Source organism: Jaminaea rosea, assembly GCF_003144245.1.
Source record: "Jaminaea rosea strain MCA 5214 unplaced genomic scaffold BDZ90scaffold_14, whole genome shotgun sequence".
Lineage (NCBI taxonomy): Eukaryota > Fungi > Basidiomycota > Exobasidiomycetes > Microstromatales > Jaminaea > Jaminaea rosea.
Genome location: NW_020289988.1, coordinates 298,423 through 322,872, shown reverse-complemented (window position 1 = coordinate 322,872; position 24,450 = coordinate 298,423). Strand labels below are relative to the sequence as shown.

The following is a 24,450-nucleotide window of genomic DNA, read 5'->3' as shown; positions in this document are numbered from 1 at the left end:
AGACGGAGACCTGAGAAGCCGTATCGTACCGCCGGCTTACTGGGCCGACATGCAGGGTCCAGCGAGCATGACGCCGGGTTTGCCCCCCTACTCATTGCCATCCTCGCGCTTCCCGCTGCTAAGGTGTAGTCAGTCCAACGTGAAATCAACCAATGCTGGCCACGATGCTCGTCAATGCCAATACGAGCTACTCAGCCAAGACTTCGTTGGCTGCCTGTTTGCCTGCCGGTCTGACCGCTCGCTCGTCTTGCCCGCCTGCAACAGACGTGCCCAAGTGTGAAGCGAGCTTGTATCCGCCGTCCAAGGATAGACTCTTGCCTTGACCCTCGCGACATCTCAATCTTAGCCTTCTCAATTCATTGTCAGCCACTAAGACCCGCCCAGATGAGCTCACTCTACTGAAATGGGCGCGAGATGAAGAACAATGAAACAGCGCCGGGCGTCACGCGTACAAAGGGGCTGCCAAGGTGAGGCTCGACCGCCAGGGCAAGGCAAAGAAGCAAGCTCAGCTTTGAGCAACTCCCTGCAACCTTCCCTCTGCTCCGTACCATCCCCCGTCTTCCCTTCATCTAGACATCCTCGAGTCACCGCTGGCGGTCGATTCTCCCCCCTCTTCATCTCCTCTTGCATCTCCAACCAGACATTCATTCCCACCCACGCTTCATCCCACACGGCTCGTGATTGCCTTCTATTAGGACCTGCGGACCCTTCTTCATCCGCACTCCCTGCACACCGTTGCGTAAAAAGGCCCTTGTCCGCGGCATAGACATTCCCCCTCACCCATCTCTCGCAAGCACAACATGGTCACAGCCAACATCGGGCGCTGGGCGCTCCTTCCCCTCATCCTAGCCCTGTCCGCCTCCGCAGGCAAGCTGCATCGCCGTGTCCCCTCTGCGGCCGGCCTCGCTCAGTATGCCTCTGGGCGCAAGTCCAACTCGCCCGCAGCTGCGCAAGCTGTCATCCAGGCCATCGGCGACCAGCCGCCCTCCTTGGCCGCCATCAAGGCAGCTAGCGTCAAGCACGCCCAGAGCCACTACAATTCATCGACTCACTCGTCGCACAAGAACTCGAGCTCGAGCCCTTCGGGCCACAAGGTGCCGACCTATCCTCAGATGCTCGACATCGGTGAGGTGTACCTGAGGGTGAGCCCGTGTGTGACGATGTGAGGCCTGCTGGGCAGCTGCTGACCTCGCGGCTTCTCTCACGCGCAGGACCCTACCATCATCTACGACGCCAAGCTCAAGCAATACATCGTGGCGGGCACCGACGACAAGCGTGCGCCTGCTCCTTCTCTCCTTCCATGCCGAGCCCCAAGCTAACACTCTTTCTTCCACCGCGATGCGCGCCAGTCGTCTACTACTCTTCCTCCAACCTCACTGGCCCATACACGCGCAACGGTAACTGCCTCTCTGCCACGCCCAACATTCCCAACCCAGGCGTCGCCTCCCCTTGGGCCCCATCTCTCTTCTACAACAGCGCCGCACAAGTCTACCAAGTCTTCTACTGCGTGAGCGCCTTCGGGACGCGCTCGTCAGCCATCGCCCTCGCGGTGAGCAGTACGGGCGAGCCGGGCTCGTTCCAAGACAAAGGCGCCCTCTTCTTCAGCTCGGACAGGACAGACTACAACGCGCTGGACCCTGCCCTCACGCCGGATGGGGGCCATCTCTCCTACGGCTCCTACTTCGGCGGTGTGTACATCGCAAAGATGACGCAAGGCAGTGGAGGAGACGCGAGCGTATCGCCAGACAATCTGCCGGGCACACTGGTTGCAGCTGGCTACGCCAACGGCAACCCAGTGGAGGGCTCATACGTCTACGAGTCCAAGCAGCAGGATGCAGAAGGCTACTACTACCTCTTCGTGTCGCAGGGTCAGTGCTGCGGTTTCGACCTCGCGCACCTTCCCGCGGATGACACGACAGAGTACAAGGTGCTCGTAGGTCGTTCAAAGAGTGTCACTGGCCCCTATCTCGACAAGCAAGGCAAAGATATGGCAGAAGGTGGCGGGTCGCTCGTCCTGAGCAGCTCTCCAGGAGCCACGTACGCCCCAGGGGGCCAGTCGGTGTATCGTGATCCGGTATCAGGGAGGGACGTAATGGTATTTCACTACTCTCAAAAGAGCGATGCGAATGCTTATGCTAGGCTGGGGATGTACTACCTCGACTTTGAGGGTGGTTGGCCAAGTGTCGTCGGCAAGTAAGAGGCGACGCAGAGGGGTACATATCCTCTCTTGTACACACGACATCATGCATACCTGCAGCAGCCACCGCACAGACAATCCATTACGCGCCGTTTTCCTCTCATGTAGCGCTCGTAGCTCAGACCGCCCCGTGCAATCTCAAACACCTCAACACAACCTCCTCTTCTGCCCCATTGCCCACCCCACCCTCCTCTCTCGGAATGAGATCCACCCTGACCAGATTCGCCACGAGCTGCCCGTCCCTGTAGATCAAGATCGTGGGCGTGACAGCGGCAGCTTCTTGCTCTATTGCTTCTGCGCGACGATGCAGCGTGGCTTCGCTCTCTTCTTCTTCGTCGTCGTCTGAGAGGCGAGCGGCCGAGGAAGACGAGAGGCCGAATCCTATTTGCCAGGCTGGGACTTGCAGAAACTTGGTGGCCGGGTGAAGTTGCGCGAGGGAGGAGAGGGAGGAACAGAGGGTGTGGCAGGTTGGGGAGAGCTACATAGGAGAGGGAGTGTGAGAGGTGGGTTGCCAACCGCGACAGGCGCGCAAACTTACATGTGAATAGATGTGGACCACGACTGACGTGCCTATCGGCACATCGTCGATTTGACTGGCATACTCGTCTCCGTCTACTTCGAGAAGCTGGCCGTACGTGGCCGTCGCCGCTCGCTGTGACGATGACGCCGAGGTGCCTTGCCCTCCTTGCAGCTCGAGTATCCTCGCTCGACGAAAGGCTGAGACGGCTTCGGCGTCCTCGTCCAAGTCGTCGCTGTCGAGGTCTGATCCATCTCGTTCTTGCTCCTCTCTGCTGCCCACGCGAACTTGATCCCTCCTTCTCCTGTCCTCCGACTTCTGCAGCCTCTCCTGCTCCCTCCAATCGCCTGCAAGCATCGCCCTCTTGCTCAGCTCCGCATCCCTGGCTCTCCTTGCCTCTCTCCTACCATCCCTCTCGAGCTCCCTCGCATGATCTCGATCTGCCTTGACTCCCTTTGGCCCAGTCTGTGGGCCTGAGGTGCGTTGGGGTGCTCCTGCAGGCATGGAGACAGGGGAAGGGGAGCGAGAGGAGGAGGGCGACGCAGAAGGAGTGGGTGATGCAGTAGAGGCGGATCGAGTTGGTGACGGGGTACGAGGGCCTCGAAAGGCGGTGCCATCTAGAATGGACTTTTCTAGGGGATCCATGGTGAGCGATTGGGTGTGGACTTGAGAGCGACGACTTTGTGGAACAGGAAAACAAAAGAAAGCTCGCCCTTTGGCGCGCCCTTTGGCGTCGCGCACAAGCCAACGCCTTTCGAGTCGATCTCGATGTCGCCGCGCTCAGTCGGGGCGGGGCTGACGCGGAGGAGCCAGAGAGGGGCCGCTATCGATCTATCTATCCTTCCTATCCTCATCGTCTCCACTACTCTAACTTATCTGCTTCCAATTGAGCAGCGCCTTTGCCCCATCGCTATCCATCAAGGCGTCTCGCGTACCCATCTACGCCTTGGCCCATACTCTTTGCTAGCACTGCCCTGCCACGCAAGCATATAGCCTAACTCGTCGTCCATCCTCATCCTCTTCTCCGCCTGACCGCCAACATGCCTGCGCAATCACCCCCATACCTGCAGCCCCTGCTACTAGCAGTGGGCGGCTTTGTATCCTTGGTCCTCCTCTACTTTCTCTCCTACTACATCCTCACCCTCGCCTTCGCATCCCTGATCATCGGCTTGTCCATCTCCATCTCCGTCATGATGTCGCAGCCCTTTACCGGGGCGCTTGTCAGACTGAGAGCCAACTATCTGCCCAAGGCTGTCTCACTCGACAATGTGCTGGAAGACGGAGCTGGTGCTGGGAGTGGAGCAAACGGACCAGGATTGTCAGCAAGCGAGGGCAACGATGATGGAGCTACGACGAGGAAGATCAGCGCGTACTTCCTCAAGCAAGGGAAGCATGGCGCCAAGATTGTGAGTACGCAGCGCAACTCTCAATGCTGCATATGACACTCACGCTGACCGCCTGTCCCGCTCCGTCTCTCGCGTCAGGGTCCCGTCGTCTCCGGCATCCTTCCCATGCTTCTTCGCACGAAGCGCCTCGAAGGCTGGCAGGGAGTCTACAAAGGCTCGATTCCAGTGGGCTGCCAGCTCTTCCTCCTCGCCATCGTCACCTCGACCCTCTTCGACGTCGATGGCCACTCCACTGCCGGAGCGGGCGGAGGGTACAAGGCTGCGCCTACCGCTCCTGGGCACTTCGGCTTCTTCGGCAACCTGGCCTTTATGACCTTCGTGGCGATCGTCTCGCTGCCATTGAATGTGCTCACGTACAGGTGAGTAGAGGCGCGCTCCACATCAATTGCTGTGTGCTGACCCTGCTTCCCGCTTCAGGGCAATCGTTCACCCCACCGTCCTCCCCTTCGGTGGCCCCTCGGCCCTGCGTCATGCCCTGCAATCCCTTCTGACCCCCTCCGAGCTCGCACGTCCCTGGACCCTCTACCTCATCCCTGGTCTCCTCCCCGCAACATTTATTCACATTGGCTGGGTCGGTCTCCTCACGCGCCTTCTTCGCCACCTGCTCGTTCCCTCCTTGGGCGGCCTAGCAGAAGCTGAACCCGCTTCACCGGATCAGACTGACTACTCCGGCCCGAACAGCAGCATGAAGGCCGTCGACCCGCTCGGGCTCGTGGTGTTCTTGGCTTGGTGTCTGTTCAGCGTTGTGGCCTTGAGCCCGATGGAGGTGGTGACTATTCGGCTTGCAACTCAGGGAGCCGGGGCGATGCAGCAGGAGCAGGAGGGAAGGAGGGGCTACTCGTCGAGTGCAGGAGGTGCGACCTACTCGAGGCTTGCAACGCAAGATGGGCCGGCTTCATACAGCCATCAAGCCTCGGTGGGTCGCAACGGTGGCGGAGGAAGCAATGCATTCAAAGATGGACCGCCGGCGGACAAGCCCTTGCCCTCGGAGCCTGCACAAGCCAACGGCAACGGCGAGAACGCAGCGCAGGAAGCGCCCACACCGAGCCGACCTAGCTTTGCCATTGATGAGGAGGCAGCGGCGGATGAGGAGGACGATGACGACGCAGCGACAGCAAAGGACCCTCTGACAGGCGGGGCGAATGGGGCAGAGGGAGTGAAGGCCAACGGCAGCTCAACCCCTCAGTCTTCAACACCACAGCAAACTCAGCCGCAGGCATCGCGCCAACCCTTCGTGGACGGTGGCGATCAGCCATATCCTCAGCCAGCACAAGCTCCCTACTCATCAGCGCTTGAGCCACCTGAGCCGGTGATCGCATTGCGACCCGTCTCAACCTCCTCGTACTCACAGGCGGGACCGACAGGGGCAGCCGACACGGACGTCGTTCAACCCTACAACGGCTTCAGAGACTGCCTAGACAAGCTGGTCGACGAGGAAGGGGTAGAGGCCCTGTATCGTGGCGCTTGGGTGACTGGACTGGGGGCATTGCTCGGCGCGCTGACCTGAGTCAGAAGCGGAAAAGGAAAGAAAAGGGAGGACGTGGGAAGGAAGACGTGGCCTGCTCACGCTGACATCGCGGCGATTATCATACTGCATTGCTTATTCACATCACCTTACCCGCCCGCCGGCTAGCTCTGAGTCCTCTCGATCCATCGATCCCTTCTCTCCCTCCTCTCCAAAAACTCCCTCAAAGCTCCCCCAATCTCATACCCAGCCTCAAACTCCATCTCATGCAGCACCTGCTCCCATCGCGCCTTTCTCTGTTCTCTGGCCACCCTCTTTCCCCTCCCCTCCTTCTTCTCCTGCCCTTCCACAGATCGAACCACATCCTGCTCCTCATCCCTCACGCCCCAGACCAATCGCTCATAAGAAGCCTTGGTAGGCTTGAGTCTGCGCCCCTTGCATTCCTCCAGCCACGCAAAGGCAGCATCCACGTTGCGCCTCAAAGCGGTTGCGGTCGTAGCGGAAGAGGGGTGCATGCAGATGGAGATGAGGTGCTCGAAGGTGAGGGGGTTGGGACGAAGCCGCTGGGGACCGCCGGCAGCGGCGGCGGCTGTTCCGCGGGAGCGGGTACGCTTCGACGCCTGCTCCTTTGATCCGCCCGCCGCAGCGCGCTGAGCCTGCTCGTCCGTCCACTGGAGCAGCTCGGCGTATACGCTGAGGGCCAGCTTCAAGCTAGGAGCGGGCACGCGCGTCTGACACGACCAGAGGAGCGCGTTGAAGGTGTCAATGGTCGGCTGGATCGAGTGCGGGTGCGGGGCTGCTTGCTGCTGCTCCTCACGCGACTGCCCAGGCTGGCTGGTCCGCCTGGCTAGCTCGCCGTTGTAGCGTTTGGCGTCCTCCCAGAGTCGCAGGGCTATGTCCGTCTCACCGAGCTTGGCTGCTGCACGCAACAAGGCGTTGAGGCCGATTGTGTCGCCGTGTGGCTGTTGAGCGTGCTCGTCCCCTTGCGAGAGAGGTAGGCGACCCGACGCAGCGAGGGCCACGACATTGTCGCGAGCGAGAGTGGCTGCCATAGTATTCGGCGCCGTGGGGTAAGAGGTGCTCTTTCTTGAGGCCGTGTGAGGAGCTTCCGCAGGTTCAGCAGGAGCCTCCTTCTCCCTGTACTCCGCAGGTATCTCCTGCCTCTGGCCTTCGAAATGCAACACCCTCCTCCAAGCATCGCTCGCCTCCACCAAGCTCTCTCTGTCCTTTGCCGCTCGAAACTCGAGCGCCGCAGCCGTAACGTCGTCCACGCTGCTTAGCTGCCAGTGATGCCGCATGGCTGCTAGCAGGCGCAGAGCTTCGTCGAAGCGCCCAGCGTGGGAATAGGCGTCCACAAGAGCGTCAATATGGGCTCGATGAAGGTGTCGCAGTTGACCACGCACCGCTGTTTGTCCAGCGCCACCATCTGCGCTACTGCCATGCAGCGCTCCTGGTGGGAGGGCGGCGAGATAAAGGCCGAGGATCTCATGACACAGATCAACCTCTCCCCTACTCGCTGCCATGTTGAGTGCAGAGGTGACGAAACCTTCATCCGGCGCATAGGGGAGAGAGCTCATCGCTCTCCTCAGCCCTTCCTTGAGTCCTGGTAGGAAGGCTCGATGAGCACTCTCCGCCGCTATGCTCATCCATTCTCTCGGTGGGACCAGCCTCTCACCCCCTCCCACCTCGTCCGACAGCCAGACGGCGAGGTCGAGTGCCAGCCCAAGCTCGCGGGTCTCGATGCAGAGGGCGAGGAGCTTTTGTGCTGTTGAAGGGAGGAGCAGAGATGAGATCGCCTCGCGCGTGGAGGCTGTGCTGTCTAAATTGCCGTCGGACGAGGTGGGCGCGGAGCGACGAAGAGCTGCGAGGAGGAGCAAGGCAGACTCGAGGTCCTTGGACTTGCGATAGTGATTGAATAGGATGCCATAAGTGGTTGCGTTGTAGTTGCGTGTCGGGAGGAGGAGGGAGCCCGTCTTGGCGTCGTATGAGATGGCGGGGCCGCGGCTGGATGACGAGGAGGAGACAGCAGCTGAGTCCTCGGCGTCGGGGAGCTCCCTGATCCCTCTCAATGCCTCCTGAACAGCCTCATCGTCTGTCGCTCTGACGGCGATGACCAAGAAAAGATTCCAAGTAGTAACACTCGGCTCCACCCCACACTCTTGCATATCCTCCATCACCCTGCGGGCAGTGTCGACGTCCGCTGAATTGACCATTGCTTTGAGTATACAGTGAAAGGGTAAGGCCGTCATCGCCCTCCTCATTTCCGTCACCCGAACAGCGACTGTTCTGCAGAGCTCCAAGCACTTGTCAACTCGCCCCTCATCGGCCGCCTTGCGCAGCTCAGTGTAGAGGAAGCGCAAATGCTCATCTGGCTCACGTTGCCCTATAAGCTGCGATTCGCGGCGACTCAGCCGAGAGAAGAGGAGCACATCGTCTGCCTGCCCCGAGTCTCCGAGCCTGGATCTAGATGATGAGCTGGAAGAGGTAGTGGGCGAGGTGGAAGGATCGGCTGCTCGAAGGGTGCGACGACCGAAGAGACGGAGCGACTTGGAGGCACGGCGGGGTCCTTCGAAAGCGCGAGAGTTTTCGTAGAGACGATGAGGCATTGATGGTGCTGATGTGGACGATGAAGAGGACGGGTCTTGGACATTGCCGCTGCCCGTTTCTTGTCGTGATGAGGAAGAAGAAGAGGAGGACGTGGCTCGATGCTGCATATACGAAGGTGGCGGACATCTTCGCGGCAGAGGCTGCGACAGGCGCGATGATGAAGCTGCTGAAGGGCCAGCGACGGCCTCACAGCGGATCACCCAGGCGACTCTGCCCGCAGTGCTGCCCCTCATTGTGCGAAGCTGATGGCTGATGAGAAGAGACAAGATGATGCGGAGCGAGGCAAGCGGAAAGCGAGGCAAGCTTCGACTGAGTGGCCTCTCCCGCTCCATCGAAAAAGTCAAGCCGCGGCCGTTGAGTGCGGGCCCGTGCAGCACGCGACACGCTTCGCGCTTTTGGGATGTCTTCACTGCCATCCCTCGTCAAATTCAATCCACCTCCATTCCCTGCCCTGAGCTACTCCTTGTCACCCTTTTGCTCAACCCCCTTGACCTCTGTTGACCCTCCGCCAAATCCTCCTCTCCAGCCTTGCCCTCCACCACTTCTCGCTCTGCCTCCGCTTCCTCGTCTGAGTGGCCCCCTCCTGCAAGAGGAGAGGCAGGCGGCGGCGAGTCTGTGCTGACGTCTCCAAGATCATTCGTCCTCCTCTGCGGCGCGGCTAGGGAGCTGCTGCCTCCCTTGCTCTGTGTCATCTGAGGTGTTGCGATGGCTCTTTGTGGCCGGAAGGGAGAGCCCGAGATGGGCGTGGAGGAGGGACGCCGTGATTCGAAGGAACCGCAGTGTGGGCAGATATACTCTGCGTATGCGAGGGAAGGGACCCTGATCAGCTCTATCTCAAAGCAAGCACCGCGCCGCTCGCTACTCACGAATCTCATCAAACTCATCCCTCGTCGCCAGCCCATTGTGTCGCTTGCACTGCGAGCAGATAAGGGCGTACTTCTGCTCCGGGCCCAACGTGGAGCTCCCTGCATCTGCGCCCAGGACTGCATCGGCCACACGATCCAGCCAGGTGCGCTGTACTGGTGCTGCCGGAGGCGGTGGGCGCACGAATTGCTGTGGGGGAGCCGCACCTCGCATGCCTGAGGGTAGCGGCGGCTGACCGCCTGCTGCCATGGGCGGCATCGTGCCTCTTCCTGGGGTCATGGGCATCGCCTGAGATCCTTGTGGGGGTCGCGGTTGCTGCTGCTGACCCGCTGTCTGCTGCGCTGGCTTCTGTTGAGCGGTCTGTTTGCCGGTCTGCTGCCCTCGTCCTGCCGCCTTGCCCTCGTCGTCGTACTTCTCGAGCAGCTTTCTCAGGTGATCGTATCGTGTTGCACGCTTGATTTCTTCCACCTTCTCTCTGCGTTGCCGATGGAGTTCCTTGAGGTGTTTGTCTGCGAGTGTGAGGCAGGATGTGAGCGCCAAGACTACGAGGTGCGAGCGAGCCTGCACGCCGGGCTGCCCACCTTCTGCTGCGCCAACTCTTCTGTACCACCATTTGACGATTCTTCGCGCGAAGAAGACACTGCCAGCGCGAGCGGTTGCGGGTATCAGCATCATCCTCTCCTTGATCAACGATCGTCTGGCCACTCGCACTCACAGTATCGGCGTAGCGACAATCGGCCACCAAACAAGCCATGCATCTTTCCCCATCGCCTCCTCCCCCGTCAACAGCCCGAGCCAGTAGCACCCAACCGTCCATATAAGCCAAATGAGACTAGCCCAAAATGGCAGAATCAACGAGGCTCTCCGTGTCCTGGCCCGTATCTGCACCAGGTTCGTCTGGGTCACCTCAATCTCTGCAGCCAGATCGGCCAGGACCTCCTCGTAATCTGTTTTCGCTGGTCGGCGGAACCATGATAATGGGGAGAGGACGGCTGTCCAGGCCATCTTGCGTCGCGTTGTATCGTGTTGTAGGGGACGAGGAGGAAGAAGGATGAGGGAGAACGCGCAGCGAGTCGGACGACGCGAAAGTCCAACGAGTCCAACTCTGCTCGAGTCTCAGACGTGGAGACGAGACGAGACGAGACGAGACGAGCCAGTCGAGGCCCAAGTTGAGCCGGATTTTCTGTCCACCGACGTTCGTCCATCCGTCCGTCCGTGCGCTCCGCTCCACTTTGACTTTCTCTCTTCCAACTTTGGCACCTACTCGATGTATGCAAGGCGCAAAGCAGGCTACTCCAGCCTCAAGAACAGCTGCTCAACCAGAATGGTGGAATTCCCTTCTATCAAGCTGTCCAAACTTCACGCTTCAAGCACCACTTGAAACCTTGCGCCATGTCCACCCTCTCTCAGAGGGGGCAGACGCATTCTACGCTCGACTCGACGTCTTCCTGACGGCGTTGGAAGGGGCATGCGATGAGCTGTGCGGCCATGTCAAAGAGACAGAAGAACAACTCACATCATCGCTCGTTGCCGTCCTGCTCTGCGGCATCGTCCTACAGCTGTCCTACCTCAATGCACATGCCAAGTCGGACGCGCAGCCCTTTCGAGCAGCGCTTGAGGAGGTTCGCACCCGATTGCAAGAGACGCAAGGCACCCGTTACGAGAACCTCGATGAGGGACTGGCTCTCCTCCTAGGCGATGTGAGTAGCAAAAAGCGCGAGGACCGGCTACCACCAGCATACACGGAGCGCTGGAAGCTGAACGGATGTCGACCCACTCCTCTTGTCCCCATTGGCAGCAAGGCAGGCCTCTCGGCAATCTGCTCAAAGCGTCTGCGCTGCGTTACTTGCAGCTCCCTTCTGACACGCAGCTGGACTGGGACAGGGACATACATGCTGCGACGATTCCCTCTACGGCACCCACATTGGACAAACACCTCACTGCCGCGGCAGAGCGGGTCCTCACGCTTGCACAGTCCCGAGCCACTCTCGACGCATTGGCCCAGATCTCATCGTCAATGGCACTGCAAGGTCTCATGCCGGAGAGGACGGTCCTCATAGCAACGCACAACCCTCACGTAGCGGAACGGCTGGTCGTCCTGCTTACCCATGGCTCATGCGACGTTGTCCCACACCTTGAAGCGCTTGGCCAGTCCCTGCCAGCCAACACGGTCCGATCCTTCGACCTCTTGCTGCGCCTGGATCAGCAATCCGCTTCGACCTCTTCGCCATCATTACGGCTACTCCTGTGGCAACATCTACTCCCAACCTACTTCTCACAATGTTTTGCGGCGGCGCAGAAGGACGACGAGGAGCTCTGCGCACAGGATGAGGGGATGCCGCCTATCGCAAGTGGCGCACGAGTTCATGAAGCCACTTCGCGCACGTTGAGGAGGCTGCAGAGCTTCGTCAAGGGGACTCGCCTCCTCGAGCTCGCGCAAGACGATGACGATCGCTCAGGCTGGGCTGCGGAGCACCTGAACCTCTCTTCCCCGAGCGACAAGAAGGAAGCTCAAAGACAGGTCGAGACGGTTCGCCAGGCAGCCTCGGCCGTTTCGGTGGAGCTACACAGCCTGTCGCTTTCACTTGTGAGATATCGAGAAGCGAGCGAGATGTTGCGGGCGATAGTGGCGATGGAGAGCTCATCGCCGAGATCAAGCGGTGGAGACGGGAGGAGAGTGGGGTAGTCAGAAGCTTGCGTTTGGACCGTATCGCGTTCTATGTCTCGAATATACATAGAAAGCTGAGGAGAGCTCCAGGAGAGATGATGACCCAATCATCGATATATGAATGCTATAGTATCCAGGACGTAGTGAGGGATCGAATGGCAAGAAGCAATGCCGCCGCCTTCCGCTCTGATTTCACTCCCTCGGCCTTGCGACCGATCGTCTCAATTGCGGCGGCCCGTGCCCAAGTGCAGCGGCTCAATTGTCGGACGAGCGGGGTCGACGCTCGCTCCTTCACACGAGCGTGACAAAGCCTCGCGCTCATTCCTCATCTTTCTTGCCATTACCATTCCCATGATCAGATCGGCTCTTCCCCCTTCCCCGCCCAACAAGAGCGCAAGCATCAGTCCAAGCTAGCGCGATCGGCCAGTCATGTCCACAGCTACGACGTTCCTACCGGATGTGGCCCTCCTCATCCTCTCCACTTACTACATCGTACGCGCCATCGACCCACCATTCGCTGCTTCGGCTGAGGACAGGGCTGGAGCGATGAAGGACAGCAGCGGTAGTGGCGGGGCTGGGGGTGATCTCGTGTCCTCACTCGGCCTCACCTCAATCCATCGTCCGGTCCAACTAGCCTTCGTCCTCGCAGGTGCCTGGTGCTCCAAGGTGCTACTGAGTGGTCAAGGGTGGGACGATGTACCAGGAGACGTCACCCTCTGGCGGGCCTTGTTCGCGGTGGGAAATGTGCTCACCACCATAGGCGGTATCGGTAGACTTGCATGCTATCGCGAGTTGGGCAAATGGTTCACATTCGATCTCGCCGTGCAACGGGGACAGAAGGTCGTCGATACTGGGCCATACGCCTACGCGCGACACCCGTCTTACACGGCCCTCATTGTTGGCTTCTACGGCACGGCTCTATCCTTTCTGGCGGCTAATCCGAGCTACTCGTTGCGCTCATGGGGCACAATGAATATGCTGGCCGGACTGGCGTTTCATCAGGTGGCTTGCACGGTGAGCCGCGCTGATAATGCTCGGAAATTCATTACATTCGCTGATGCTGCGCTCGACCTGGCAGCTTCTGCTCAATCGCCGCATAGATGACGAAGAGAAGATGATGACTCGCGAGCTTGGTGAGGCATACAAGTCGTACATCAGAAAGTGAGTGAGCGAGAGGTGTCACCGTGGCGCTCTGAGCTGACCCACTCCTTCGCTCGCTCAGAGTACCTTACCGCATCATCCCCGGCGTCTACTAGATCGAAAGCGCCCTATAATCAATCACTTTTCCGTGAAAGTGGTAATTGGATATGCATAGATTCTGTCGTTCTGACTGTGTGTGGGTGTACGTAAACCAAAGAAGGGATATGAACAAAAGTGACGCCGTCATGCTGTGCTTTCCCCTACATTTCGAGCTGCTGTGCGATTCCATCTGTCTCTCGCACCTACTCCTAGCGCTGACAACTAGTGCGCTTGCAGATCCTGCATCCTGACCAAGTCAGCATACAGCCCATTCATGGCCATCAGAGCCGCATGCGTTCCCATCTCTCCCACCTGGCCATCCTTGAAGCAGAAGATCTTGTCCGCCTTCGAGATGGTGCTCAAGCGGTGCGCGATCGCAATCGTCGTCCTACCTCGTGCGGCTGAGTCAAGAGCCTGTTGGACGACCTTCTCCGAAGTCGAGTCGAGAGCAGAGGTGGCTTCGTCTAGCAAAAGGATCTTGGGGTCGCGAATCAAGGCGCGAGCAATGGCGAGACGTTGCTTTTGCCCACCGGAGAGCTGCGTGCCCTTCCCACCAACATTCGTCTCGAACTCATCGGGGAGAGACTCGACGAATTGCAAGATGTTGGCCTGGCGACACGCCCTGCGCATGTCCTCGAGCGTCACCTTGTTCGCGTCTTCGAAAGCTCCAAGTGACAAATTCCACGCGATTGTCCCATCGTAGAGGGTGGGCTCCTGAGAGACTAGCGCAACATGCTTACGCAGCGTCTTGAGATGAAGGTCGCGCACGTCATGCCCGTCGATCTTGATCGAGCCTCCTTGCACGTCATAGAAGCGTTCGATGAGCTGGATTGTAGTCGACTTGCCGCAGCCAGAGGGTCCGACCAGTGCAACGTAGGTTCCCGCCTTGATGTCGAGCGACAAGCCCTGCAGCACCCGTACGCTGCGACGCGTAGGGTAGCGGAAGTGGACTCCTTCGAATCGGATGTTCCCCTCCATCTCCTGAAGCTTCAAGCCCTCGTCGCTCTCAGTGTCAATCTCCGGCTGGCTGTCCAGCATCTTGAGCGTGTCGTTCGCCGCATTCTGAAAGTTGGACACGTCGGGCACAAAGTTAAAGACGTTGCCCGCCTGGATTGACCCGAAGACGACGGCGGTGAGGATCGTGAAGAACTGGCCGGAGTCGTACTCGTTGTTTAGCAGCAGCGTGGAGCCGTACCAGAAGCCAAGGGCGATGACGCCGAACGAGAAGGCCTGGCTGAGGGCAAAGAGGATGTTTGAGAGGAAGGCAGCACGATGTGTGACTTTGCCTGGCTCGACGAGCTCCCTCTTGTAGATATCCAGACAGTCGACCTCGCGCGTCAGGCTCTGCACCGTCCGGATAGCCGCAGCAGCCTCGCAAGCGCGCTGCGCTGATCCCTCGTGCGCCTTTTTGATCTTGGCGTCCTTGAGCACCACGAGCTTGAGGCGCACAAAGCCTGCAGAAAGCGTCAGAGGCGTGCAGGCGATGCAGACCAGCGCGAGCTTCCAGCCATACGCAAGCGCGATGATGAAGCCAACGATGAGCGTCGAAATAGACTGCAGTACAGTTCCCAACGTGACGCCGACGAGGCCGTTGATCTTCTGCGCGTTGTCCGCTAGCGCATTGGTGAGAGTGCCGCTGGAGACACCGTCCTGGTCGAAGAACGCGCAGTCTGCTCGGAGGTAGGCGCGTAGCGTCATCTTGCGGAGCTTCTCCATGAGGATTGACGCAGCCAGCATGAGGGATCCTGTCTGGAAGACGATGGCCATTGACGCCAGGATGGCGATGATGAACATGAAGAGAGCATTCCGATCCGAGTTGTGACGCATCTCCCCACGCTGCGGTTGAGGGCACTCCATCTTGTCCGGGCTGGCGCAGACCGAGTAGTCCTGAAGGGCCGTGCCCATAAGAATGGCAAAGGCAGGGTACACTGCACCGCTGGCAACGGAGCAGAGGACGGCGGGCAGGTAGAGTGTCAAAGCGTAGCGACGATTGATGAGGAGCAGGCGGTAGAGACAGTAGAGTGTGCCCATCTTGTGCTCCTTGCGCCCTGCCTCCTCGTCAGCCTTGCGACCCAGCACGACGGAGGCAATGCTCTTCTTGCTGAATGTGCGGTCCAGTCCAGCAGGCATCTCGGCCTTGGCCTCCTTGGCTACCTCTTGCTCATCGATCTGACCATCATCGTTGTAGAGGTTGCTGGCCTCCTCATTTGCAGAGATCTTTTGTGCATCGACCAAGCCAGCATACGCTCCATTGGCGGCGAGAAGCTCGCTGTGCGAGCCTTGTTCGAGAATCTCTCCCTTGCCCATCACGACGATGTTGTCTGCGTCGCGGATCGTAGAGAGGCGATGCGCGATTGTGATCGTGGTGCGACCCTGAGCGGCATTGTTGAGAGCGTCCTGCACGATAGCCTCGCTCTGAGTGTCAAGAGCGCTTGTGGCCTCGTCGAGGAGGAGGATCTTGGGGTTGCCAATAATTGCCCGAGCGATTGCGATACGCTGCTTCTGCCCGCCACTCAACAGGAAACCACGCTCGCCGACGAGAGTGTCGTAGCCCTTGGGTAGCTGCTGGATGAAGCCGTGCGCATTGGCCACCTTGGCCGCTTCAACGACGAGCTCTTGGCGCTTCTCGTCATCGAGCCCAGTAGCGTGGCCACGGTTGATCAGGCCGTGCAGAATGTTGTCGCGGATCGAGCAGGCAAAGAGCGTGGGCTCTTGGCTGACAAGAGAGATCTGAGAGCGCAGCCAGGTGACGTTGAGGTCGCGGAGGTCGTGCCCGTCAAGGAAGACCTGGCCTGCCTCCGGATCGTAGAAGCGTTCGACCAGCGAGACGATGGTGGACTTTCCCGAGCCACTCGCGCCCACCAAGGCAGTCGTTTTGCCCTTTGGCACGGAGAGGCAGAAGTTGAAGAGGATCTGGATGTTCTTACGCGCAGGGTAGCGGAAGTCGACATTGCGCAGCTCGATGTTACCCTCGCAAGTATCCGGCTTGAGGCCGTCAGGCGAGGCCGAGTCAATGGAGGGCACTCGGTCAATCGTGGCGATGATCTTGCCCGCCGAGGCAAAGGCGAAAGACAAAGCCTGCAAGTTGGGCGCAAGCATGGCCATACTGAATGCTCCAATGAGGATGGAAAAGATGACGTTGATGACGACGCCGGGCGCAATCTCACCGCTGGCGATGAGCTTGGATCCAAAGTAGAAGGCGAGTGCATATCCCGAGTAGATGATGAAAAAGAAGACGCCCAGCCCAATGCCTTGCATGAGTGCCTTCTTGACTCCCTGTCGAGTGGTAAGGCGATTCGACTCGTCATAGAGGTCAACAAGACGAGACTCGGCGCCAAACGCCTTTGCCGTTCGGACGGTACTCAGAGCCTCCTCAGCCAGCGAGCCACCATGCGCCACGTACTCGAGCTCGAGTTGGTGGAAGCGCGTGACAAAGACGTTCATGACCGCTCCAGCGACGATGATGCAGGGCACAATCGAGGTCATGGCGAGCGCGAGCTTCCACGACTTGATGTAGGCGACGATGAAACCCGTGCAGAAGGTGGCGATGAACATGACGGACATTGGGATCTTGTCGCTGATGCCCTCCTGGATGAGGTGCGTGTCACTCTGGAGGCGTGTGGTGATGGATCCTGCGCCCTCCTTGTCGAAGTAAGCGATATCCTGACGCAATGTCGAGGCCAAGAACGTCTCTCTGAATCGCCTCGTCACCTCCTCGCCCGTGTACACGAATGCGGCCGAGTAGATGTAGGTGGCGCCGAAGGTGGCGATACCAATGTAAAGGAGCAAGAGGGCATCTTTGGCAACGGCATCCTTGAGCGTCTGCCTCGCAGCCTCCTGAACGGCTGGCGGCTGGTTGAGCGAGTAGGAATACTGCAGGAAAGACGAAGTAAGGTTACCAAAGACGATGGTCATCAAGGGCTGGGCTGCGCCAGCTGCGATGGCGGTAACGATTCCGACGGCATTGAAGGCGAGATCAAAGGGCGTGGCAAAGCGGAAGAAGAGATCGTAGAGGGTAGCTCGATAGACCTTCTCGCTGTCAGACTCCTCCGAGTCCTCATCGCTGCTTCCTTCTGACGAGTCGTGTTTCGAGTCGGACGAAGCTGGATCGTTGGACGTCTTTTGTGGGTGCGAAGCGTCCGATGACGAGGCTGCGGAGGAAGATGTGGTGGCTGTGACACCGGCCGCGCTGCCATTCGATGCTGTGGCGTGAGGTTGTGGAGCACTTGCTGCGCCAACAGCATCCCTCGATTCAACGCCTCCTACGCCAACAGCGCCCGTCCCTCCTGCCATCAAAGCTGCGCCCAGCGCCGCTGTCTCGACGGAGGCACCGGCTTGCTTTGGAGACTGCTGAGCATCTACTGCACCTGCCGCCTCCTCGACGAGGGGCTCCTGCGGACGATCAGAGACTGAGACAGGCTGCAGGCCATCCTGAGCCGGCGGCGCGGGAGGATGTGATGATGATGATGGTGACGACGACGACATCGCGGTTGCAGCTCAGAGACGAGCGAACGCTTGCGACTGTCTTGTGTCTAACGAGTAGGTGGCGAAGAGGAAGGAAAGAACAAGAGGATGATGGTGGTGTTGTCAGTAGGAGCAAGAGTCAAGAAGCTGCCTTTGCTGCCTGTCGATTATTTGACCAGAGCGAGCGGACCAAAATGCGACCCTGCGTGGCCTTTTGGCTTGCACTCGTCTCCAGATCGTGTCAGACAGGCGGGACCAGGGAGGGAAGCGCGGAACTGAGCGATGAGTGAGCGAAGGAGAGATGCGGCGCACCAGGGGCCTCCTTTTCGGATCGGTCCAACGACACTGAGCGGACCATTGACTAGCCGCCTTGCGAAGAGCAAGCTCAGTCAGGGCTGAGTCAAGGCAAGATTGGGTTCACTCCTCATTGCAGCACCAGGAACCAGAGCATCATGCACCACCACTACCTCCCTTCCATTCTCATGCCACGGAAACGCCTCAACCTTCTCCCGCTGGCGCTGCGCCCCTACTGCGAAAGGTTCGGAGCCCAAGCCGAGTTGTCCGAAGAGGAAGAAGGGGGGCATGCAGGGATGGCGCTACGGTGAAGCAGCGAGCAGCCGTCACTAGTAAGACCACAAAACGGTCTACGGTCTGAGATAGGGATGGGAACGGTGAAATGTGAAATCATAGAAAGTTGCAATCGCACAGGTTTATGAATATGTGTCACACATCATCGGGCGATCTCTCATCACCCGATCTTGCGTACCGCATTGGCTTTGTCCATCCAATGCTCTGCGGGCCAAGGCGTCGACGAGAGTACAGGCAAGGCCGACGCCGAGAGTACAGGCAAGGCGATCAGCCCTGCAGATTAGGCCGCCATTGGGTCACTCTCGTCCTTGCTCGCTCGTGCGACACTCACTCTTGATGGCGCGCTCATAACGCAGCTGAGCCGACTTGTTGGTACGAGCAGGCTCGCCGCGCTCCTCTGCAACCGAGTTTAGGGCAGACATGATCTCGCTGCGAACGGTCCACGGGAGATCGAAAAGGCTCGTTCACGAAGTCATTGACGGAGCAGCTTCAAGCAGCTGACTCACGGCCAATTGGGCTTGTAGATCCGCATCATGGCTTGATAAAAGACGGCATCCTCCTCTGCTGTCCAAGCGCGGCTGCTACCCTCGCCGTTCCTGGCGATGGGGCTGCCTCCCTCCGACTTGGCCGCCTTGGGAGAGGCGGCGGTTTTGGCGTCCTTGCTGGCTGATGAGACGGTCTTCTTGCCTTGGGGAGAGGGAGTCGTGGGGGCCATGCTGGTGGAAAGGATAGTGAGTAGGGAAGGGAGGGCGAGGCGATGATGAGGGTACAAAAGGCGGATCACACTGGCTCATCAAGTGCCGCTCATCACGAGGTGCGCTTCGTCCTTCATCACGACACCGGCGGGCAATCTCTCTCCTTGGCGCGGGGTATCCCTTCTGTCATTGCAATCGTTTCGCACGCCTCCACTACTACTCCCACACTTTGACCGCACCCGTCCTGTCCCCCGCGACAACGCATCTGAAAGGGAACTCAATGACCGCCAGAGCTGTGATAGCATCCCTGTGCGCTCGCATGTGAGCTTGAGCAGGCTGCGTCTGCTGCTGCGACAGGAGAGGTGAACGGAGCGTGCTGCCTGCCGATGCTGCAGATGCTGCCTTTTGAACGTCTGTACGGTGGTGGAAGATCATCGGGCCCGCGCTCGAGGTGGAGAGCTGGAAGGCAGGGCTGGAAGAAGACGGCTTGCCTGCGCTGGTCTCAATTCCGTCCTCGACAGCGCCGAAGACGACACTGCGCTCCGGTCGACCCAGATCCCAGAAGCGGATCTTGCAGTCTTCCCCGCCAGAGAGGAGATAGCCTGCTGGCCCAGTGGTAGCAGCAGAGCTTGCCGCGCTTCTCTGCCCTGACTCATCAGCCTCTGCTGCCAGCTTGCCCGCGTCCAGCCAGCTCCCTCCGACGTCTTCGCCTTCTCGCTCTGAACCGCCCTTGCTACGCCCACTGCTGCTGGTGTCAACGTTCGCGAGAGGGCCTGAGCTGTACCCCTCAACGCCGACGAGGAAGGACTTGACGTTTGAGCTTGGCTGAGGGAGAGCTGCGCCCGCCTTGCCGCCGTCTTTGGCCTCCTCCCGCTCGTCTCGAAGCCGGAGGAGCCGCTCGATGGCCGCTGCGGGGCTCGATAGGCCCACATCACTGCCAGCCGTCTCGGCCGCTCGCCGCTCAGATGGCTTCCCTCCAGGCCCACACTCGTACGCCTCGACGAGCACACCCCTATCGATATCCCACGTCTCGATGAGCGTGTGCGCCTGTGCCTCGGAAGACGAGCTGCTGGCAGCTACTTTGGCTTCGCAGCTCACCAATACCCATCTCCCCCTTCCCTTACTTGGATGCACCTCGCAACCTGTCACCTTCACGTCCCCTGCTGCCCCTGCCGCAGGGCCGACTCGCCAGCTCTTCACCAACAACCCAAAGCGAAGGTCCCACAGCACCACACTTCCTCCAAGTGTTCCCACGAGCAACCAAAGGCGCCGCTTGTCGGCGCACATGCATGTGATGGGACCTAGGTGCGCAGGATTGCGAAGCGCTTGTAGTACTTGCATTGTGCGAAGGTCGAGTATCGTAATGCGGGATTGAGAGGTGCCAAGTATGAGGCGGGTAGCCATTGGTGCCGTCGATGGAGAAGTGGATGCTGAGCCATCTCCACCGCCATTGTTGCCGCTTGCGCTCGCGCTACTTTGCATGACCGCGGTCACGTACTCCCCGGGCGTGCTCAATTGAAAGTTGCTGACCAGACGCGGCTTGCCATACCTGGGCAGGCTGCCTGCAGCCACATCTACCCGCCAGACATGCAAACTCCCATCAGTCGCCGTACTGACAAGGCAATGCGTGCCCGTCAGCGCAAGCAGAGCCGTAATGCGGCCTTGGTGCGCGCCGTACGTGATACGCGAGCGTGAGGTGACATTCTTCTCGAGCCTGGCGCAGTCCCACACCTTGATTGTGCCGTCCTCGGATCCGCTCGCGAAGAAGATGTGGTCGCTTGAGACGGCAATGGAGGTAATTGGGGAGGTATCCTCGTTGAAGTAGGCAATCAGCTTGCCCTCGGGACGACGCGACATGCCAGCGCTGCCAGAGGCTGCAGTAGAGCTCGTAGAAGATAGTTGTGAAGAGGCGACGCGCCCGCCTGCTGGACGTCTGCGCGATGTTGACACCTTGGGCGCCAGATCCAAGGCTCGATCGCGAAAGTTGCGCACGAAGACCGCCTCCAGATGCGCTTGGATGTGCGGGTCTGAGCCATTGTACGTCGAAACAAAGGGGGCGTCACTCGGGCGAGCGGTGCGTGCGTCGGAGCCGACATCTCCGCGTCCGTCGTTACCCCCTGTCTCGCTGCCCCTGCCCTCGCTGCTGTCACCAACCTGCACCGACTGCAGCCTGGAGGAGAGCTCACTCATCGTGCCCGTTGCTGTAGTCGATATCTCCGCGACCGCGGGACTTGCTTTGCTGATACCGAGCCGTGTTGTTTGAGAGGAGACGGAGCGTGGGCTTGAAACAGAGGAGGCAGCGCGTGTCGACGCAAGCGCAGAGCCTTGAGGCAGGCGCGGTGTTAGAGAGCCCCATGCTGACGAGGTGGATGCCATGCGCCGACGAAGCTCTTCACGGCCTGGTTGGCTATACGACCCGTCGCTGAGGACGCGATGACTGCCAAATGGTGGGCGTAGGCGGCGACTGGATGGGTCGGAGTTCTCGGCGATGGATGGCGCTCGTGATGAGCTAACCGTACCAGCGCTGCTGCTCGTGGCGCCAGTAGCGTTGTTGCTACTATTGTGAGTGAAGAAGATGGTCTGCGGCGTGACGCCTTCTAATGTCTGGACGCCAGGCGCCCTATCACTAGGTAAGGCGCCAAGCAGATCGCTGCTTGACTCGCTGTTACCCATGCGTCTTCGTCCTGCCCCACTCGCAAGTCGCCAAAGATAGTCCCGAAGCGCAAACAGCTTTGTCTCATCCTGCACGGTCAGACCTTGAGCGCGCAGCTTATCCATGTACCCGTCATCCTCGTCTGTACGAGGGATAGGCGTCTTCGCCACTGAAGTGCCGGAGATGAGGTGCAGTCCTTCATTGCCTAACCCGTCTGCTAGACCGGCCTTGGACTGGCTCTCCGCAGCTGCGGTCCAGAAGCTCGTCTTGTTCGCCGACCCAGCCCATACTAGCGCGGCATTGAGAATGTTGCGGCTCAATGGCGGCTTGGCTGTCTCCAGGAGCGAGGCTGCTGTAATTGTCTGCATGTCGTGCTTGAGCAGTGGCCGGAGCGACGGGTAAGCCACGATCCAGGTATCCGTCGTGTCTAGGGTTGCAAAGGCCGCCTCGAGGAAGCGTGCCTCGCTCTGCCTTATCCAGAGGTTGGCATGACAGAGGAATCCCTGCGTCATTGCGATGAGCTCGTAGAGTCTTGTCTTGGCCAGCAAGCTGGGAGACGAGGTGATCAATCTCGCCAGCCCGTCCAACACGCGCACTGTGACCGCCTCTTCTGCATCTGCCAGAGCCTGCAGCATAAGTGGCACGATGTACTCATCCACACTCCTCGCCCCACCGACGAGGGCAACGCTGATAATCGCATCAAAAAAAGCATCGCGCAGCAGCCAGTCCCGATCGTTCAGGTATGTGATCATATGGCTGAGCAGCACGTCATTCGTCGCAGCAGGCCCGAAGAGGTGGCAGATGGGGTCGATGCGAGTGAGCAGGGCGCGCTTCACCGCAGCGTTGGGGTCCGTAAGGAGTGTCGTGACCTGATCCTGCGCAAAAGCGCGTAGATCCTGCATTTGAGCATCATAGCTTGCCTCCTGGCTTGTCGGCTTCAGCAGCAGGTCATCGTAGCCGTCTTGATCCGCCGCGAGGGCTCCTGAGGCTTGCAAGGCTTGCCCTTGCTGGATGAAGCGCTCCGCTGCCGTGATAAGGTGTGAGAAGGCGCCAGCGTACGCTGTCCGCACCATCGGCGATGGATCGGAGGCGAGGCGCCGCAGATTGGGGAAGACGTACTCTGAGCAGACGTTCTCATTTGCCGGGGTTAAGCCGTCCACGAGCAGGAGGATCTGCACGCTTGCCCTGATGGAGGCAGCGCGCACATTTGCGTTGCTGTCATCGTAGAGGGCGACCACGTAGGGAAGTACGCGGTCCAACTTGGCTTCGTCAGTCAGCCAGCCGGCGGAGAGGTGCAGGAGAAGGTCGAGGGCGCGTAGCTTTGAGGTAGCGCGGAGTGCGTTGCGAAGGTTGGCGAGGAGGGGAGAGAGAATGACTAGCGCGGGGCCGTCGTCTTCGAGGGGGTGCCGGCGGTACGTTGAGAGGATCGAGCTCGGGATGCCAGGAATTCCCAGCTGGGCGGGCAGGGAATGCTCAGCCGCCTCTCGCTCGCCGTGTGTGAAGCCATCCTCGTCACCGCCTAGCTGACTGCGCTCTTCTTGCACTACCCCTTCCTCCTCGTTGAGGTAGTCGATGATGACGGACCATTCTGACCATAGTCGATCGATGTGCACATCAGCCTGCCTGCGAACGACCAGGTCTTCGTCAAGTATGGCTGATTGGACGTCGTGATCTGCCGATGTGGTCGACCGCCCGCTCGTCGTTGCGAACGGTACAGATGCTCTCGGGAGGGCCGCCGCTGCATCACGTTGTGCCTGCCTCGTAGCTTTGCTCGGCGGCATGAAGCGTTGCAGATCGACGAGGTAGGGATGCAAGAAGGCCGAGAACGATCTCGGGAAGCATCTCTGATTGGCCTGTTCAAAGTGATGCGCGAAGGTCGCTCTCTTCTCCGGCTGAAGCGCCGTCATCTCGAGCACCATCGCCCGTACTGAGGGCTCTGCAATCTCGGCCACTGCCGCTTCGAGGTCGAATTGCTTCTCTCGGTACTTGAAGAGCTGAGAGAGACTGAAAGTAGGCGTGCCATCCCGCCAAAGCTCAGCGATGACGCAGCCTAGCGCAAAGACGTCCATGGCCTCTGTCACCTTGCCGTCCCTCTTCCCCAAGCCGAGGATCTCGCTGAACGGATCGCTCGATGTGGTGATCGAGGTATTGCCTACTGCGCTCGAACCGCCACCTCTCATGCTTGCTTTTTGTCTCGCGATGTCGGAATCAGCCGTATAAAAGCGCTCTGGCGCGATGTAGCAAGTTCGGCGGCCAGAGGTATCGAAGAAGAAGGAGAAGTCCGCCGGATCGTCCAAGGGCAGGAAGGTGGGCTTGAATGAGGCAGCAAAGTCGGTCACAAAGACGGAGAGTGACGTGGTGACGATTACGTTCTCCGTTTTGAGGTCGCCATGGGGAATCTGAGGCATCGAGGGCGCGGAGGTCAACCTGAGCTATCACGTCCGACCTGCGCAGCGCAGATACTCACCTGATGCTCCCGGCACGCCTTCATGGCGAAGAGGAGTTGGTAAGTGACCCATTTCTTCTCGATGGTGGTGAGGAATGGACGAGTACTGATTCGGTCGTAGAGGCTGCTTGACAGCCACTGCCTGATCAAGTACCCAGCTCGATCCGTCTCCACGACCTGCTGGTACGTGAGGACATTGGGCACATCCGCCAACGTCTCCCTCTCTTTGCGCAGCCTGCGAACCAAGTGACGCAGAGTCAAAGATGCATCTGGCTTTACGAAGGTCTTGACGACGATTTTGCCGTGTGCATGACGAGCGCGGATGGCCTTGAGGAAGCGAGAGGCTCCGATTGACTTCTCGTACTGGATATCATGCAGCTCCTCAAGGAGGGAGCCGCCGAGGGGCACGCGAGATGACGAGGAAGGAGCGTTGCCCATCGAAGCAAGCGGTGAAGAGAATGCTAGCTAGCGGAGAGGCGGCCCTTGGGCACTGTCAAGCCATTGAAGACGCTGGATGAGCAGAGGGCCGTCAAGGTGAAGGTGGTGGAGGAGAGCAGTACAGAGCGGACAGGCGCGCGCCCGACGGACCATTCGGGGGTCGACTGAGCTTGAGACGACTGCCGGCGAGACCAACACTCAAC

General features: G+C 59.5%; 10 protein-coding genes across 10 annotated transcripts; 4 read left to right on the top strand and 6 right to left on the bottom strand.

Moving 5' to 3' along the window:
• The first annotated feature begins 329 nt into the window (after window positions 1–329).
• Window positions 330–2,403, top strand: BDZ90DRAFT_234033 (Arabinanase/levansucrase/invertase). The gene is made up of 3 exons (XM_025506868.1): window positions 330–1,142; window positions 1,212–1,275; window positions 1,350–2,403. The coding sequence occupies exons 1-3, from the start codon at window positions 801–803 to the stop codon at window positions 2,195–2,197; spliced, it is 1,254 nt and encodes a 417-aa protein (XP_025360203.1). The 5' UTR covers window positions 330–800; the 3' UTR covers window positions 2,198–2,403.
• On the bottom strand, window positions 2,251–3,380 carry BDZ90DRAFT_234032 (hypothetical protein). Its single transcript, XM_025506867.1, has 2 exons — window positions 2,736–3,380; window positions 2,251–2,675 (listed from the first exon to the last, which is right to left on the bottom strand). The coding sequence occupies exons 1-2, from the start codon at window positions 3,357–3,359 to the stop codon at window positions 2,316–2,318; spliced, it is 984 nt and encodes a 327-aa protein (XP_025360202.1). The 5' UTR covers window positions 3,360–3,380; the 3' UTR covers window positions 2,251–2,315.
• Window positions 3,381–3,552: 172 nt separating this feature from the next.
• BDZ90DRAFT_265486 (hypothetical protein) lies at window positions 3,553–5,968 on the top strand. Its single transcript, XM_025508668.1, has 3 exons — window positions 3,553–4,120; window positions 4,199–4,479; window positions 4,538–5,968. The coding sequence occupies exons 1-3, from the start codon at window positions 3,755–3,757 to the stop codon at window positions 5,625–5,627; spliced, it is 1,737 nt and encodes a 578-aa protein (XP_025360201.1). The 5' UTR covers window positions 3,553–3,754; the 3' UTR covers window positions 5,628–5,968.
• On the bottom strand, window positions 5,689–9,050 carry BDZ90DRAFT_68948 (hypothetical protein). Its single transcript, XM_025509780.1, has one exon. The coding sequence runs from the start codon at window positions 8,606–8,608 to the stop codon at window positions 5,750–5,752; it is 2,859 nt and encodes a 952-aa protein (XP_025360200.1). The 5' UTR covers window positions 8,609–9,050; the 3' UTR covers window positions 5,689–5,749.
• BDZ90DRAFT_262234 (hypothetical protein) lies at window positions 8,621–10,061 on the bottom strand (the record flags this gene model as incomplete). Its single annotated transcript, XM_025508464.1, has 4 exons — window positions 8,621–8,988; window positions 9,059–9,565; window positions 9,638–9,696; window positions 9,772–10,061. 4 exons carry the CDS (start codon window positions 10,059–10,061, stop codon window positions 8,621–8,623), a joined length of 1,224 nt encoding a protein of 407 aa, XP_025360199.1.
• Window positions 10,062–10,286: 225 nt separating this feature from the next.
• Window positions 10,287–11,881, top strand: BDZ90DRAFT_234029 (hypothetical protein). Its single transcript, XM_025506866.1, has 2 exons — window positions 10,287–10,756; window positions 10,855–11,881. The coding sequence occupies exons 1-2, from the start codon at window positions 10,328–10,330 to the stop codon at window positions 11,740–11,742; spliced, it is 1,317 nt and encodes a 438-aa protein (XP_025360198.1). The 5' UTR covers window positions 10,287–10,327; the 3' UTR covers window positions 11,743–11,881.
• A 37-nt stretch (window positions 11,882–11,918) lies between these two features.
• Window positions 11,919–13,032, top strand: BDZ90DRAFT_68863 (hypothetical protein). The gene has a single exon (XM_025509779.1). The coding sequence runs from the start codon at window positions 12,154–12,156 to the stop codon at window positions 12,826–12,828; it is 675 nt and encodes a 224-aa protein (XP_025360197.1). The 5' UTR covers window positions 11,919–12,153; the 3' UTR covers window positions 12,829–13,032.
• BDZ90DRAFT_234027 (putative Leptomycin B resistance protein pmd1) lies at window positions 12,964–17,713 on the bottom strand. The gene has a single exon (XM_025506865.1). The coding sequence runs from the start codon at window positions 17,446–17,448 to the stop codon at window positions 13,186–13,188; it is 4,263 nt and encodes a 1,420-aa protein (XP_025360196.1). The 5' UTR covers window positions 17,449–17,713; the 3' UTR covers window positions 12,964–13,185.
• A 462-nt stretch (window positions 17,714–18,175) lies between these two features.
• BDZ90DRAFT_262230 (hypothetical protein) lies at window positions 18,176–18,730 on the bottom strand (the record flags this gene model as incomplete). Its single annotated transcript, XM_025508463.1, has 3 exons — window positions 18,176–18,288; window positions 18,347–18,444; window positions 18,522–18,730. 3 exons carry the CDS (start codon window positions 18,728–18,730, stop codon window positions 18,176–18,178), a joined length of 420 nt encoding a protein of 139 aa, XP_025360195.1.
• Window positions 18,731–18,828: 98 nt separating this feature from the next.
• On the bottom strand, window positions 18,829–24,379 carry BDZ90DRAFT_68858 (WD40 repeat-like protein). The gene is made up of 2 exons (XM_025509778.1): window positions 23,831–24,379; window positions 18,829–23,762 (listed from the first exon to the last, which is right to left on the bottom strand). The coding sequence occupies exons 1-2, from the start codon at window positions 24,245–24,247 to the stop codon at window positions 18,927–18,929; spliced, it is 5,253 nt and encodes a 1,750-aa protein (XP_025360194.1). The 5' UTR covers window positions 24,248–24,379; the 3' UTR covers window positions 18,829–18,926.
• Between the last annotated feature and the right edge of the window lie 71 nt (window positions 24,380–24,450).